Consider the following 13,976-nt stretch of genomic DNA (forward strand, 5'->3'; position numbering starts at 1 on the left):
ATTGATGAGTGTTATGCACATGCCCGCTTAATTTATACATGCAAACGTGTGTGCATGCAGTTTTCACTGGATCTTGTTAATCATTCAAGTTGAATACTGTACTCACTACTCAAACCAGTTACTCAGTACGAAATCGTGAAAGGAATGATCAACAGGTAATTTCAACCATTATCGAACTATATGTCGACCTCTTTAGTTCATCATTTCCTGATATCAACTAATTAATAATTCATTTATTCATTTTCTTTGCCGGCGGGCAGGACTTGGGAAAAGCTCATGAAAACGGTTCAGGCCAATGGAAACAAAAGTTGTTTTGGTATCGAGCCAAGGTATAATTAATTAAGTACTACTAGCTAGCTACCATCTCTTTAATTCTAGTTTCAATACTATTAATTATCATGCTTGATTAATTATTATCTGATTGAATTCTATTCTCGTAAAGGCATAAGGCTAGTCATAGTGGGAGTAACATAAGTAGTAATATACATGCCACATAAGCAAAAAAGATGATGTGTCATGCAATTAAAGAGGAGAGAGACAAATGGAGTAACATAATATGCTACCATCACATAGTGCTTTCCAATGTAAAATGAGTCTACAAAGCAATAAATGTATTTATGCATGTTACTACACCTATGACACTTCCCACTATGAAGGTAGTAACATAGACTACTAACATATGTATGTTACTAGTCTAAGTTACTCCCCACTATGACTAGCCTAAAGCAGGCGTCGGCGACTAATTTATGTGCATACATCGTTTGCGAGAACATTCGCATGATGGCGTCCGAAAGGAGCATATCTGATAGATAGCTATGGATACATTTGCCAGAACACTATTCACAATTATTACATCATTATCTAATGTATATATACACAGAACTAATATATGCATATTTATCTCCTTCTTTAAAGTTCGAAGAGATGCGGGATAAGCTCCTACCAACGGATCGCGTGTGAGCAATTCAAGAGGAAATAGCGGGATTTTGCTCAACCAGGTCATAAATCCCAAAGGAGAATTCCATTACCCGCTACCGCAGTAATGCCTCCATGTAATGATATGCAAATTGTAGGAGAAATTTCATATACCAAATTGTATATATACATGTATACGTGTGAATGGTCGTGCGAGACATTCGATGATATATATATATATATATATATATATATATATATATATATATATATATATATATATATATATATATACTAACCAATGAAAAAAATTAAATAGAAAACACAAAATTAAAGGAAAAATAAATCATAAAACCAAAACCCCTAAAACTTTTAGTACCGGTTGGTGTTACCAACCGGTACTAAAGCTCTCCCAGTCCCCGACGCTGGCTCCTGCCTCATGGTGGCCCTTTAGTGGCGCTCGTGTTGAACTGATACTAGGGGGGGACCTTTAATCCCCACCCTTTAGTGCCGGTTACAGAACCGGCACTAAAGGGCCTAATGAATCGGTGCTAAAGCCCGGTTTGGCACTAGTGTCAAACACCCTGTAGGCGCTGAGCGGCAGTGGGTGGCCGGTCGCTGTTCGTCGGAGAAATGGCGCGCTCGATGGGCGGCGGCGACGAGAGGAGGTGGAGGAAGCATCGGCGGCGCGCGGGATAGGCCGGGGAAGCGCCGTCGGGTCGCCGGAGTAAATGGGGAGGTGCGGGCGGCAGCGCTGGCGCCTGGATCTGGCGGTTGGTGGAAGTCGCGTGCGAGCCTTTGTTGTCTAATGCGTGCGGGAGCAGGCGCACGAAATAAGCGGCGCGTGATGCCGTTTTGCTCCGCGTGTTGAACCAACTATACCGCGCGCGTTTTTTACGCGTCCGCTGGAGCGCCCGTTCCGGCTGCGCTAAAATCACGTGCCTGTTGGAGATGCTCTTACTACAAATAAAGTACACCAATCTTTGCAAACATGTGATGAACTATGATTACATGAGTGCAAGCCAATGAGCCAAGTATGCAGTTAAGCAAGGAGGCAGTTCTTAGGGAGTATAATTTTGTTGCGTTACTCTCTTGTGCATATCCATACGAGTATACTCCTATATATATGGTCTCTGGATGACTAGTCCATGGAGTAGCAGATCTGCTTGAAAGACTGGACGTGTTCGTCATCGAGCGCCATGAAGAGGTCGACACCGCCCTTGGGGTCGCACGACGGCACGAAGATCATTATTCCTTCGATGGGCAGATCCGGCGGTAGGAACGCGCAGGGCGGCCCGCAGCCAAAGTCGAGGTCGTGGAACCGGAACCCGAGCCAGCTATCAACCTCCAGGTCAGGGCAAAACATTGTCCCTGGCGTCGCTGCCGTCGACGCTAGCTCCTCGCCGCCGTCTTCAATAACGCCGCGCTCCGCCTCCCCGAAGTCGATGAACGACTGGATGTACTCGTCGTCGACGAGCGCGACGGCGTCCCGGATGGCGGCGACCACCGTTGGGTAGCTGCTGGACAGGAGGTCCCGAACCTGCATCCTCGGGAACGCCCAGAGCACCATGTTCCCGAAGAAGTCCATGGGCACGGGAGGCTTTGCGCGGCCGCGGCAGTTGACGGCGACCCTCACCTGCGTGAAATCATCCAGCGCCAGATCCCGCGCCGCCGTGATCTTCTTCCACGCGTGCGCAAGGAGGCACTGAAACGTGCTGCAGCGCGTGCCCACGCGGGCCTTGAGGTCGGCGATGAACTCATCCGGGAAGTGCACGGCCAGGTTCTTGATCCTGTCCATGGGGAGGACACCATAGGAGTGGCTCCGGCTGAGCTCGCCCTTGAATTCAATATTCCGGTAATCATACGCCGGCGTAGGTGGGCTTCGGGGGACAACGGTTGCCGAGCGGTCGACGAACGGCGACATGAGGACTGCCGAGTCGGTGCGGACGGCGCTGGCCCACGCGGTGTAGAAGACGCTCATGGACTGACCGTCGGCGACCTGGTGATGGCAGGCGGTGCCGATCACCAGTCCGCCGCACGCGTACCTCGTCAGCTGCGCCTGGAAGATGGGCTCATTCGCACGTTCCTGCAACCCAACAGTGTCAAAATCATCAGCATGTTTTTCAACCCTACAGTACTGATATCTGATATGCTTTATGTTACGTGTAGAAACTCTTATTTGGACGTGTAAAAATACTCTTCCTCTCATCACCTTTTCGGCCTTCGGGTAGAGCTCGTTGATGTGGGCGGGCACGTCGTGCGCCAGCGCGTCGGCAAGGTCCGCGTCCGCGGTGGCCTCGAGAACAAGCACCCCGGCGTCGTTGAGGTGGAAGCACTTCCGTCCGTGGTCGTCGGCAGCGAACCTCCCGGCGAGGTGCGGGAACCTGGCGACGGCGGCGACGAGGCCGGCCTTGAGCGCGTCGTTGGTCGGCGCCGGCGCGTTCCACGCGAAGACGGCCGGGATGTACCCGTCGGTGGAGGCGCGGTCGAAGACGGTGAGAGGGACCTTCTTCCCGCCGCCGCGGGCTGCCTCGTGAGAAGGCTGGAGCACCGTGCTCTGCATGATCTCCACCGTCACTGCCATTGCTGGAGCAGCAAGGTAACTAATGATCGTGTGTGTTTGTGTTGTGTGGCTCGTTGTCTTGTGTTGGGTTAGCGTAGGTTAGTGTGTGCATGTATATACAGGCGGGTTTTTCTTTGGGGGGTCAGCCGGCCAGGCCGAATACCCTCGAATAGGGAAATTAATAGGTTGGCTGGTTAGTCAAAAATTGGGTTGGTAACGTTGACGGCACTAGCACCAACCCCCGCTCAGGTGGGCATGCGTGTGGCTACTCGGTTCTCAAACGGCGCAGCGGGTGACCTCTCCTCCTGGCATGCCAACAGAATGGTGTTCGTACGTACGTCTTCCCACAACAGTCGCTTCCGCGTACGTCTTCTTCAACCTTGGCCAGCAAGTGTTGCTTTCCAAATACTAATCGATTTTTCTGGTAAAGTTTATTCTAGGGCAGGCTTCATTGTGTAGGGCCTCTTTGATTCGTAGGATTTTAAAAACGTAGGAATAGGAAAAGTATAGGGTTGGAGTGGTATGCCCACTTGAATCCTATAGAATTAGCAATGAGTGTTTGATGGCACAGGAAAAACAGAAAAATTGTAAAAAAATGTTGGAGTGGATGTTAGATTTCCTAGGAAATGTAGTACAAAAGATTTCATAGGAAAAAATCCTGTGGGATTCAATCCTATGAATCAAAGGACCAACATAGGAAAAAATCCTAAGGATTTTAATCCTCCAGAAATCCTATAAAATTCCTTTGAATCAAAGGAGCCCGTAGTTGTGGATGGGCATACCTTGAAGTTCAGCCGTAGTAAGACCCCGCTAAAACACTAGAACGTACTCCATTAGCCAACACATTTTTTTTGTTGTATAAAACACTCTTTACATATTTTTTTCCTTCGCATTTAGTATTGTCTTAAATCGAACTTCATAAATTTGAGTAAATTTATATTCTAAAAATAAATGCAATATAAAAATATATTTCATGATGGATCGGATGGTATCATGATGAGTTTGAAGCATCGTGCATGGACACAAAGCACATAATTAATTAAGCACAGCGAACGGAAGTTCGTAGGGGCACGCATGCAAGCAGCCACCCATTTGCTTTAAGATTGGTGCACTAGTTTATGTCATTAATCCTTAATCGATGCACTATAGTCCATGCATGTTGCATCCGTCACCCGTCCCACCTCATATATTTGAATTTTGTTGTAACCTTTGAACCAAAAGTCCAAATAAGTTGCATATTTGTGTTCGTTGCAGCGAGTATTTTCGAATAAGACCAATTTTGAAAACATTTATGCAAAGTTGGTCCCATCACAAGAAACACGAATATGAAAAATGTAAATGTTGACCTTTCGATTCCAAAGAAGAAACATGGGAGCGGGGCGGGCCGAGGGGGGATGCACTCTTCATAAAAAACGGTTGGGGTGGGTGGGGCATGCACTCTTCGTCAAAAACAGCTTGGTGGGTGGGGCATGCACCAGCCCACCAGTGTTCGCGTCTCGGCTCAAGTGCCTGGTGTTTATGGAGTTTTCTTCTATAAAAAAATGCCAACAGGCTAGTCTAGCACTGATTGGTCTCTTTTTTTGTGGGGCATGCACTCTTCATCAAAACAGTATCAAAAGCCGCATGCATGTAGTAATTAAGCTCTAATCATAAAATCATATTTTAAATCTGGACGCAATAATATGGCTGCATGCATACATGCATGCGCCGCCGTGTGCTACAAATCGTGTTCCACGTAGCGAATATATGCTTTGGTAGTCGACAATGTTATATTGGTTAGTAAGGTAATAGCTACCTAGATAGGTGCATGATCAGGTAGTTTGGATGAGATCGACCGACGCTGATCTCATTGTTGCACGGCTACGTGCAATTGTCTTGTTGGGCGGCTTCTCCCCGAATCGATTCTCCGCGGCATGTTTTGTTTACTCACGAGTGCGCGTAAGTATCGGGTGTGACGCGAGGGCTCGAAGATGCATGATGTATGATCTCTCTGAAAAAGCAACCAGTAACCCGTGTGAACATCGCATGCTTTTTGTTATAGATTAGGAGGACGCAAGCGCACACGTACGCAAGAATTCCACGGTCACGCGGAGTCGCGGATACCTCCCTAATCACGCATTATAATTGACGGACATCGGAAACGAGTTCGCCGATCACTAGTTTAGGAGTGCAATACAACTGAAACACACCCTCTGTCGTACGTACGTGTTGATGCAGCACGGCCATCATGACGATCGATATGAGGGTAGTCCTTATCTCGCCTCTATCTCAGACTGGCATCACCTTAGAGCATCTACAGTCTCATACGCCCATTGAATTGCTCGGTCACGTTTTTTAACTCAGACAGACGCCTCAAACGGGCCTCTAACGCTCGGGCTGACCGGCACCCTCAATATCCAGCCCAAATATGGGGCGGATATGGGACGTCCGGGCACACCCGTCACGTCGGACCCGGCCTATGCTGGCCCACCCTATCCCATTTATATTCGTCCACATCCTCTCGCCGCAGCAAACCCTAGCCACTTCACTTCACTCCCCTCCATCATCCGAGCTCACCTTCGGCGGTTTCCGGCCTTCTCTGCCATGGCAGGCAGCGGATCGGACTTCGACCAGTCCGGATCTCTCGACTGGGGTGTCATCCCGTGTGGGTTGGAGGAGGCAAATGGCAGTCCGCATTGCACTCTGTTGGGGATCGTAGCAGAAATCAAAAAAAATTTACGCATCATCAAGATCCATCTATGGAGTTTACTAGCAAGGAGAAGGAAAGAGTGCATCTACATACCCTTGTAGATCGCGAGCGGAAGCGTTCAAGTGAACGGGGTTGATGGAGTCGTACTCGTCGTGATCCAAATCACCGATGACCGAGCGCCGAACGGACAGCACATCCGCGTTCAACACACGTACGGAGCAGCGACATCTCCTCCTTCTTGATCCAGCAAGGAGGAAGGAGAGGTTGATGGAGATCCAGCAGCACGACGACAGACACTTTTGGAGATACCCGTAGTGCACCTTTATAGTCACCCAGTTACGTTGTGACGTTTGGTACACCCAAAGCACTCCTACGGCATCCGGGAGTTACACGATCTCATGGTCTAAGAAAATGATACTTGACATTGGAAAAGCTCTAGCAAACGAACTACACGATCTTTGTGCCATGCTTAGGATTGAGTCTTGTCCATCACATCATTCTCCTAATGATGTGATCCTGTTATCAATGACATCCAATGCCCATAGTCAGGAAACCATGACTATCTGTTGATCAACGAGCTAGTCAACTAGAGGCTTACTAGGGACACGTTGTGGTCTATGTATTCACACATGTATTACGATTTCCGGATAACACAATTATAGCATGAACAATAGACAATTATCATGAACAAGGAAATATAATAATAACCATTTTATTATTGCCTCTAGGGAATATTTCCAACAGTCTCCCACTTGCACTAGAGTTAATAATCTAGTTACATTGTGATGAATCGAACACCCATAGAGTTCTAGTGTTGATCATGTTTTGCTCTAGGGAGAGGTTTAGTCAACGGATCTGCTACATTCAGGTCCGTATGTACTTTACAAATATCTATGTCTCCATTTTGAACACTTTCACGAATGGAGTTGAAGCGACGCTTGATATGCCTGGTCTTCCTGTGAAACCTGGGCTCCTTGGTAAGGGCAATAGCTCCAGTGTTGTCACAGAAGAGAGTCATCAGGCCCGACGCATTGGGAATCACCTCTAGGTCGGTAATGAACTCCTTCATCCAGATTGCTTCTTGCGCTGCCTCTGAGGCCGCCATGTACTCCGCTTCACATGTAGATCCCGCCACGACGCTTTGCTTGCAACTGCACCAGCTTACTGCCCCTCCATTAAAAATATACACGTATCCGGTTTGTGACTTAGAGTCATCCAGATCTGTGTCGAAGCTAGCATCGACGTAACCCTTTACGACGAGCTCTTCGTCACCTCCATAAACGAGAAACATATCCTTAGTCCTCGTTAGGTACTTCAGAATATTCTTGACCGCTGTCCAGTGTTCCATGCCGAGATTACTTTGGTACCTTCCTACCAAACTTACGGCAAGGTTTACATCAGGTCTGGTACACATCATGGCATACATAATAGACCCTATGGCCGAGGCATAGGGGATGACACTCATCTTTTCTCTATCTTCTGCCGTGGTCGGGTATTGAGCCGTGCTCAATTGCACACCTTGCAATACAGGCAAGAACCCCTTCTTGGACTGATCCATATTGAACTTCTTCAATATCTTGTCAAGGTACGTACTCTGTGAAAGACCAATGAGGCGTCTTGATCTATCTCTATAGATCTTGATGCCTAATATATAAGCAGCTTCTCCAAGGTCCTTCATTGAAAAACATTTATTCAAATAGGCCTTTATACTTTCCAAGAATTTTATATCATTTCCCATCAATAGTATGTCATCCACATATAATATGAGAACTGCTACAGAGCTCCCACTCACTTTCTTGTAAACATAGGCTTCTCCATAAGTCTGTGTAAACTCAAACGCTTTGATCATCTCATCAAATCGAATGTTCCAACTCCGAGATGCTTGCACCAGCCCATAGATGGAGTGCTGGAGCTTACATACTTTGTTAGCATTCTTAGGATCGACAAAACCTTCCGGCTGCATCATATACAATTCTTCCATAAGAAAGCCGTTAAGGAATGCCGTTTTGACGTCCATTTGCCATATCTCATAATCATAGAATGCGGCAATTGCTAACATGATTCGGACGGACTTCAGCTTCGCTACGGGTAAGAAAGTCTCATCGTAGTCAACCCCTTGAACTTGTCGATAACCCTTAGCGACAAGTCGAACCTTATAGATGGTCACATTACCATCCGCGTCTGTCTTCTTCTTAAAGATTCATTTATTTTCTATGGCTCGCCGATCATCGGGCAAGTCAGTCAAAGTCCATACTTCGTTTTCATACATGGATCCTATCTCGGATTGCATGGCTTCAAGCCATTTGTTGGAATCCGGGCCCTCCATCGCTTCTTCATAGTTCGAAGGTTCACCGTTGTCTAACAACATGATTTCCATGACAGGGTTGCCGTACCACTCTGGTGCGGAACATGTCCTTGTGGACCTACGAAGTTCAGCAGTAACTTGATCTGAAGCTTCATGATCATCATCATTAACTTCCTCCCAGTCGGTGCAGGCACCACAGGAACATCTTCCCGCGCTGCGCTACTTTCCGGTTCGGAAGGGGTGACTATCACCTCATCAAGTTCCACTTTCCTCCCACTCACTTCTTTCGAGAGAAACTCTTTCTCCAGAAAGGATCCGTTCTTGGCAACAAAGATTTTGCCTTCGGATCTGAGGTAGAAGGTATACCCAATGGTTTCCTTAGGGTATCCTATGAAGACGCATTTTTCCGACTTGGGTTCGAGCTTTTCAGGTTGAAGTTTCTTGACATAATTCGCATCCCCAAACTTTTAGAAACGACAGCTTAGGTTTCTTTCCAAACCATAATTCATATGGTGTCGTCTCAACGGATTTCGACGGAGCCCTATTTAAAGTGAATGCGGCAGTCTCTAAAGCATAGCCCCAAAACGAGAGCGGTAGATCGGTAAGAGACATCATAGATCGCACCATATCCAATAGAGTGCGATTACGACGTTCGGACACACCATTTCGCTAAGGTGTTCCAGGCGGCGTTAGTTGTGAAACTATTCCACATTTCCTTAAATGTGTGCCAAATTCGTGACTCAAATATTCCCCTCCACGATCTGATCGTAAGAACTTTATTTTCCTGTCACGTTGATTCTCAACCTCACTCTGAGATTCCTTGAACTTTTCAAAGGTTTCAGACTTGTGTTTCATTAGGTAGACATACCCATATCTACTCAAGTCATCAGTGAGAGTGAGAACATAATGATAGCCACCGCGAGCCTCAACACTCATTGGACCGCACACATCAGTATGTATGATTTCCAATAAGTTAGTTGCTCGCTCCATTGTTCCGGAGAACGGAGTCTTGGTCATCTTACCCATGAGGCATGGTTCGCACGTGTCAAATGATTTGTAATCAAGAGACTCCAAAAGTCCATCTGCATGGAGCTTCTTCATGCGCTTGACACCAATGTGACCAAGGCGGCAGTACCACAAGTATGTGGGACTATCGTTATCAACTTTACATCTTTTGGTATTCACACTATGAATATGTGTAACATCACATTCGAGATTCATTAAGAATAAACCATTGACCAGCGGGGCATGACCATAAAACATATCTCTCATATAAATAGAACAACCATTATTCTCGGATTTAAATGAGTAGCCATCTCGCATTAAACGAGATCCCGATGCAATGTTCATGCTCAAAGCTGGCACTAAATAACAATTATTGAGGTTTAAAACTAATCCCGTAGGTAAATGTAGACGTAGCGTGCCGACGGCGATCACATCGACCTTGGAACCATTCCCGACGCGCATCATCACCTCGTCCTTCGCCAGTCTCCGCTTATTCCGCAGCTCCTGTTTTGAGTTACAAATATGAGCAACCGCACCGGTATCAAATACCCAGGAGCTACTACGAGTACTGGTAAGGTACACATCAATTACATGTATATCACATATACCTTTGGTGTTGCCGGCCTTCTTGTCTGCTAAGTATTTGGGGCAGTTCCGCTTCCAGTGACCATTTCCCTTGCAATAAAAGCACTCAGTCTCAGGCTTGGGCCCATTCTTTGGCTTCTTCCCGGCAACTGGCTTACCGGGCGCGGCAACTCCCTTGCCGTCCTTCTTGAAGTTCTTCTTAGCCTTGCCTTTCTTGAACTTAGTGGTTTTATTCACCATCAACACTTGATGTTCCTTTTTGATCTCCACCTCCGCTGATTTCAGCATTGAATATACCTCGGGAATGGTCTTTTCCATCCCCTGCATATTGAAGTTCATCACAAAGCTCTTGTAGCTCGGTGGAAGCGACTGAAGGATTCTGTCAATGACCGCGTCATCCGGGAGATTAACTCCCAGCTGAGTCAAGCGGTTGTGCAACCCAGACATTTTGAGTATGTGCACACTGACAGAACTGTTTTCCTCCATCTTACAACTGAAGAACTTGTCGGAGACTTCATATCTCTCGACCCGGGCATGAGCTTGGAAAACCATTTTCAGCTCTTCGAACATCTCATATGCTCCGTGTTGCTCAAAACGCTTTTGGAGCCCCGGTTCTAAGCTGTAAAGCATGCCGCACTGAACGAGGGAGTAATCATCAGCACGTGACTGCCAAGCATTCATAACGTCTTGGTTCTCTGGGATGGGTGCTTCACCTAGCGGTGCTTCTAGGACATAATCTTTCTTGGCAGCTATGAGGATGATCCTCAGGTTCCGGACCCAGTCCGTATAGTTGCTGCCATCATCTTTCAGCTTGGTTTTCTCTAGGAACGCGTTGAAGTTGAGGGCAACGTGGGCCATTTGATCTACAAGACATATTGTAAAGATTTTAAACTAAGTTCATGATAATTAAGTTCATCTAATCAAATTATTCAATGAACTCCCACTCAGATAGACATCCCTCTAGTCATCTAAGTGAAACATGATCCGAGTTAACTAGGCCGTGTCCGGTCATCACGTGAGACGGACTAGTCAACATCGGTGAACATCTTCATGTTGATCGTATCTTCTATACGACTCATGCTCGACCTTTCGGTCTTCCATGTTCTGAGGCCATGTTTGTACATGCTAGGCTCGTCAAGTCAACCTAAGTGTATTGCGTGTGTAAATCTGGCTTACACCCGTTGTATTCGAAAATTAGAATCTATCACACCCGATCATCACGTGGTGCTTCGAAACAACGAACCTTCGCAACGGTGCACAGTTAGGGGAAACACTTTCTTGAAATTATTGCGAGGGATCATCTTATTTAAGCTACCGCCGTTCTAAGCAAATAAGATGTAAAACATGATAAACATCACATGCAATCAAATAGTGACACGATATGGCCAATATCATTTTGCTCCTTTTGATCTCCATCTTCGGGGCGCCATGATCATCTTCGTCACCGGCATGACACCATGATCTCCATCATCGTGTCTTCATGAAGTTGTCACGCCAACGATTACTTCTACTTCTATGGCTAACGTGTTTAGCAATAAAGTAAAGTAATTTATATGGCGTTATTCAATGACACGCAGGTCATACAAAAAATAAAGACAACTCCTATGGCTCCTGCCGGTTGTCATACTCATTGACATGCAAGTCGTGATTCCTATTACAAGAACATGATCAATCTCATACATCACATATATCTCATTCATCATCCTTTTGGCCATATCACATCACAAGGCATATGCTGCAAAAACAAGTTAGACGTCCTCTAATTGTTGTTGCATGTTTTACGTGGCTTCTATATGTTTCTAGCAAGAACGTTTCTTACCTACGTAAAACCACAACGTGATATGCCAATTTCTATTTACCCTTCATAAGGACCCTTTTCATCGAATCCGTTCCGACTAAAGTGGGAGAGACAGACACCCGCTAGCCACCTTATGCAACTAGTGCATGTCAGTCGGTGGAACCTGTCTCACGTAAGCGTACGTGTAAGGTCGGTCCGGGCCGCTTCATCCCACAATGCCGCCGAAACAAGATAAGACTAGTAGTGGCAAGAAAATTGACAACATCTACGCCCACAACAAGTTTGTGTTCTACTCGTGCATAGAAACTACGCATAGGCCTGGCTCATGTTGCCACTGTTGGGGATCGTAGCAGAAATCAAAAAATTTCTACGCATCACCAAGATCAATCTATGGAGTTTACTAGCAACGAGAAGGAAAAAGTGCATCTACATACCCTTGTAGATCGCGAGCGGAAGCGTTCAAGTGAACGGGGTTGATGGAGTCGTACTCGTCGTGATCCAAATCACCGATGACCGAGCGCCGAACGGACGGCACCTCCGCGTTCAACACACGTACGAAGCAGCGACGTCTCCTCCTTCTTGATCCAGCAAGGGGGACGGAGAGGTTGATGGAGATCCAGCAGCACGACGGCGTGGCGGTGGAAGTAGCGGGGATCTCGGCAGGGCTTCGCCAAGCACAGCGAGAGGGAGAGGTGTCACGGGAGGGAGAGGGAGGCGCCAGGGGCTGTGTTGCGGCTGCCCTCCCTCCCCCCACTATATATAGGTCCCATGGGGGGGCGCCGGCCCTGGGAGATGCAATCTCCAAGGGGGGCGGCGGCCAAGGGGGTGGCTTCCCCCCCAAGCCAAGTGGGGGGCGCCCCCACCCCTAGGGTTTCCAACCCTAGGCGCAGGGGAGGCCCAAGGGGGGGCGCACCAGGCCACCAGGGGCTGGTTTCCCTCCCACTTCAGCCCATGGGGCCCTCCGGGATAGGTGGCCCCACCCGGTGGACCCCCGGGACCCTTCCGGTGGTCCCGGTACAATACCGGTAACCCCCAAAACTTTCCCGGTGGCCGAAACTGGACTTCCTATATATAATTCTTCACCTCCGGACCATTCCGGAACTCCTCGTGACGTCCGGGATCTCATCCGGGACTTCGAACAACTTTCGGGTTACCGCATACTAATATCTCTACAACCCTAGCGTCACCGAACCTTAAGTGTGTAGACCCTACGGGTTCGGGAGACACGCAGACATGACCGAGACGAATCTCTGGTCAATAACCAACAACGGGATCTGGATACCCATGTTGGCTCCCACACATTCCACGATGATCTCATCGGATGAACCACGATGTCGAGGATTCAATCAATCCCGTATACAACTCCCTTTGTCAATCGGTACGTTACTTGCCCGAGATTCGATCGTCGGTATCCCAATACCTCGTTCAATCTCGTTACCGGCAAGTCACTTTACTCGTACCGTAATGCATGATCCCGTGACCAACCACTTGGTCACTTTGAGCTCATTATGATGATGCATTACCGAGTGGGCCCAGAGATACCTCTCCGTCATACGGAGTGACAAATCCCAGTCTCGATCCGTGCCAACCCAACAGACACTTTCGGAGATACCCGTAGTGCACCTTTATAGTCACCCAATTACGTTGTGACGTTTGGTACACCCAAAGCACTCCTACGGCATCCGGGAGTTACACGATCTCATGGTCTAAGGAAATGATACTTGACATTGGAAAAGTTTTAGCAAACGAACTACACGATCTTTGTGCCATGCTTAGGATTGGGTCTTGTCCATCACATCATTCTCCTAATGATGTGATCCCGTTATCAATGACATCCAATGCCCATAGTCAAGAAACCATGACTATCTGTTGATCAACGAGCTAGTCAACTAGAGGCTTACTAGGGACACGTTGTGGTCTATGTATTCACACATGTATTACGATTTCCGGATAACACAATTATAGCATGAACAATAGACGATTATCATGAACAAGGAAATATAATAATAACCATTTTATTATTGCCTCTAGGGCATATTTCCAACACACTCCGCCGCTCCCAGGAGGACAACGCCCGGCCGACGGACGGATCCGTCCGCCGTGATACCATAGCGTC

General features: G+C 47.4%; 1 protein-coding gene across 1 annotated transcript; it reads right to left on the reverse strand.

Annotated features, from left to right (window-relative positions):
• Positions 1–1,979: 1,979 nt before the first annotated feature.
• On the reverse strand, positions 1,980–3,609 carry LOC109764281 (tryptamine hydroxycinnamoyltransferase 2-like). Its single transcript, XM_020323130.3, has 2 exons — positions 3,128–3,609; positions 1,980–3,001 (listed from the first exon to the last, which is right to left on the reverse strand). Exons 1-2 carry the CDS (start codon positions 3,497–3,499, stop codon positions 2,057–2,059), a joined length of 1,317 nt encoding a protein of 438 aa, XP_020178719.1. The 5' UTR covers positions 3,500–3,609; the 3' UTR covers positions 1,980–2,056.
• Positions 3,610–13,976: the final 10,367 nt, after the last annotated feature.

Source organism: Aegilops tauschii, chromosome 1 (genome assembly GCF_002575655.3).
Source record: "Aegilops tauschii subsp. strangulata cultivar AL8/78 chromosome 1, Aet v6.0, whole genome shotgun sequence".
NCBI classification, from domain to species: Eukaryota; Viridiplantae; Streptophyta; class Magnoliopsida; order Poales; family Poaceae; genus Aegilops; species Aegilops tauschii.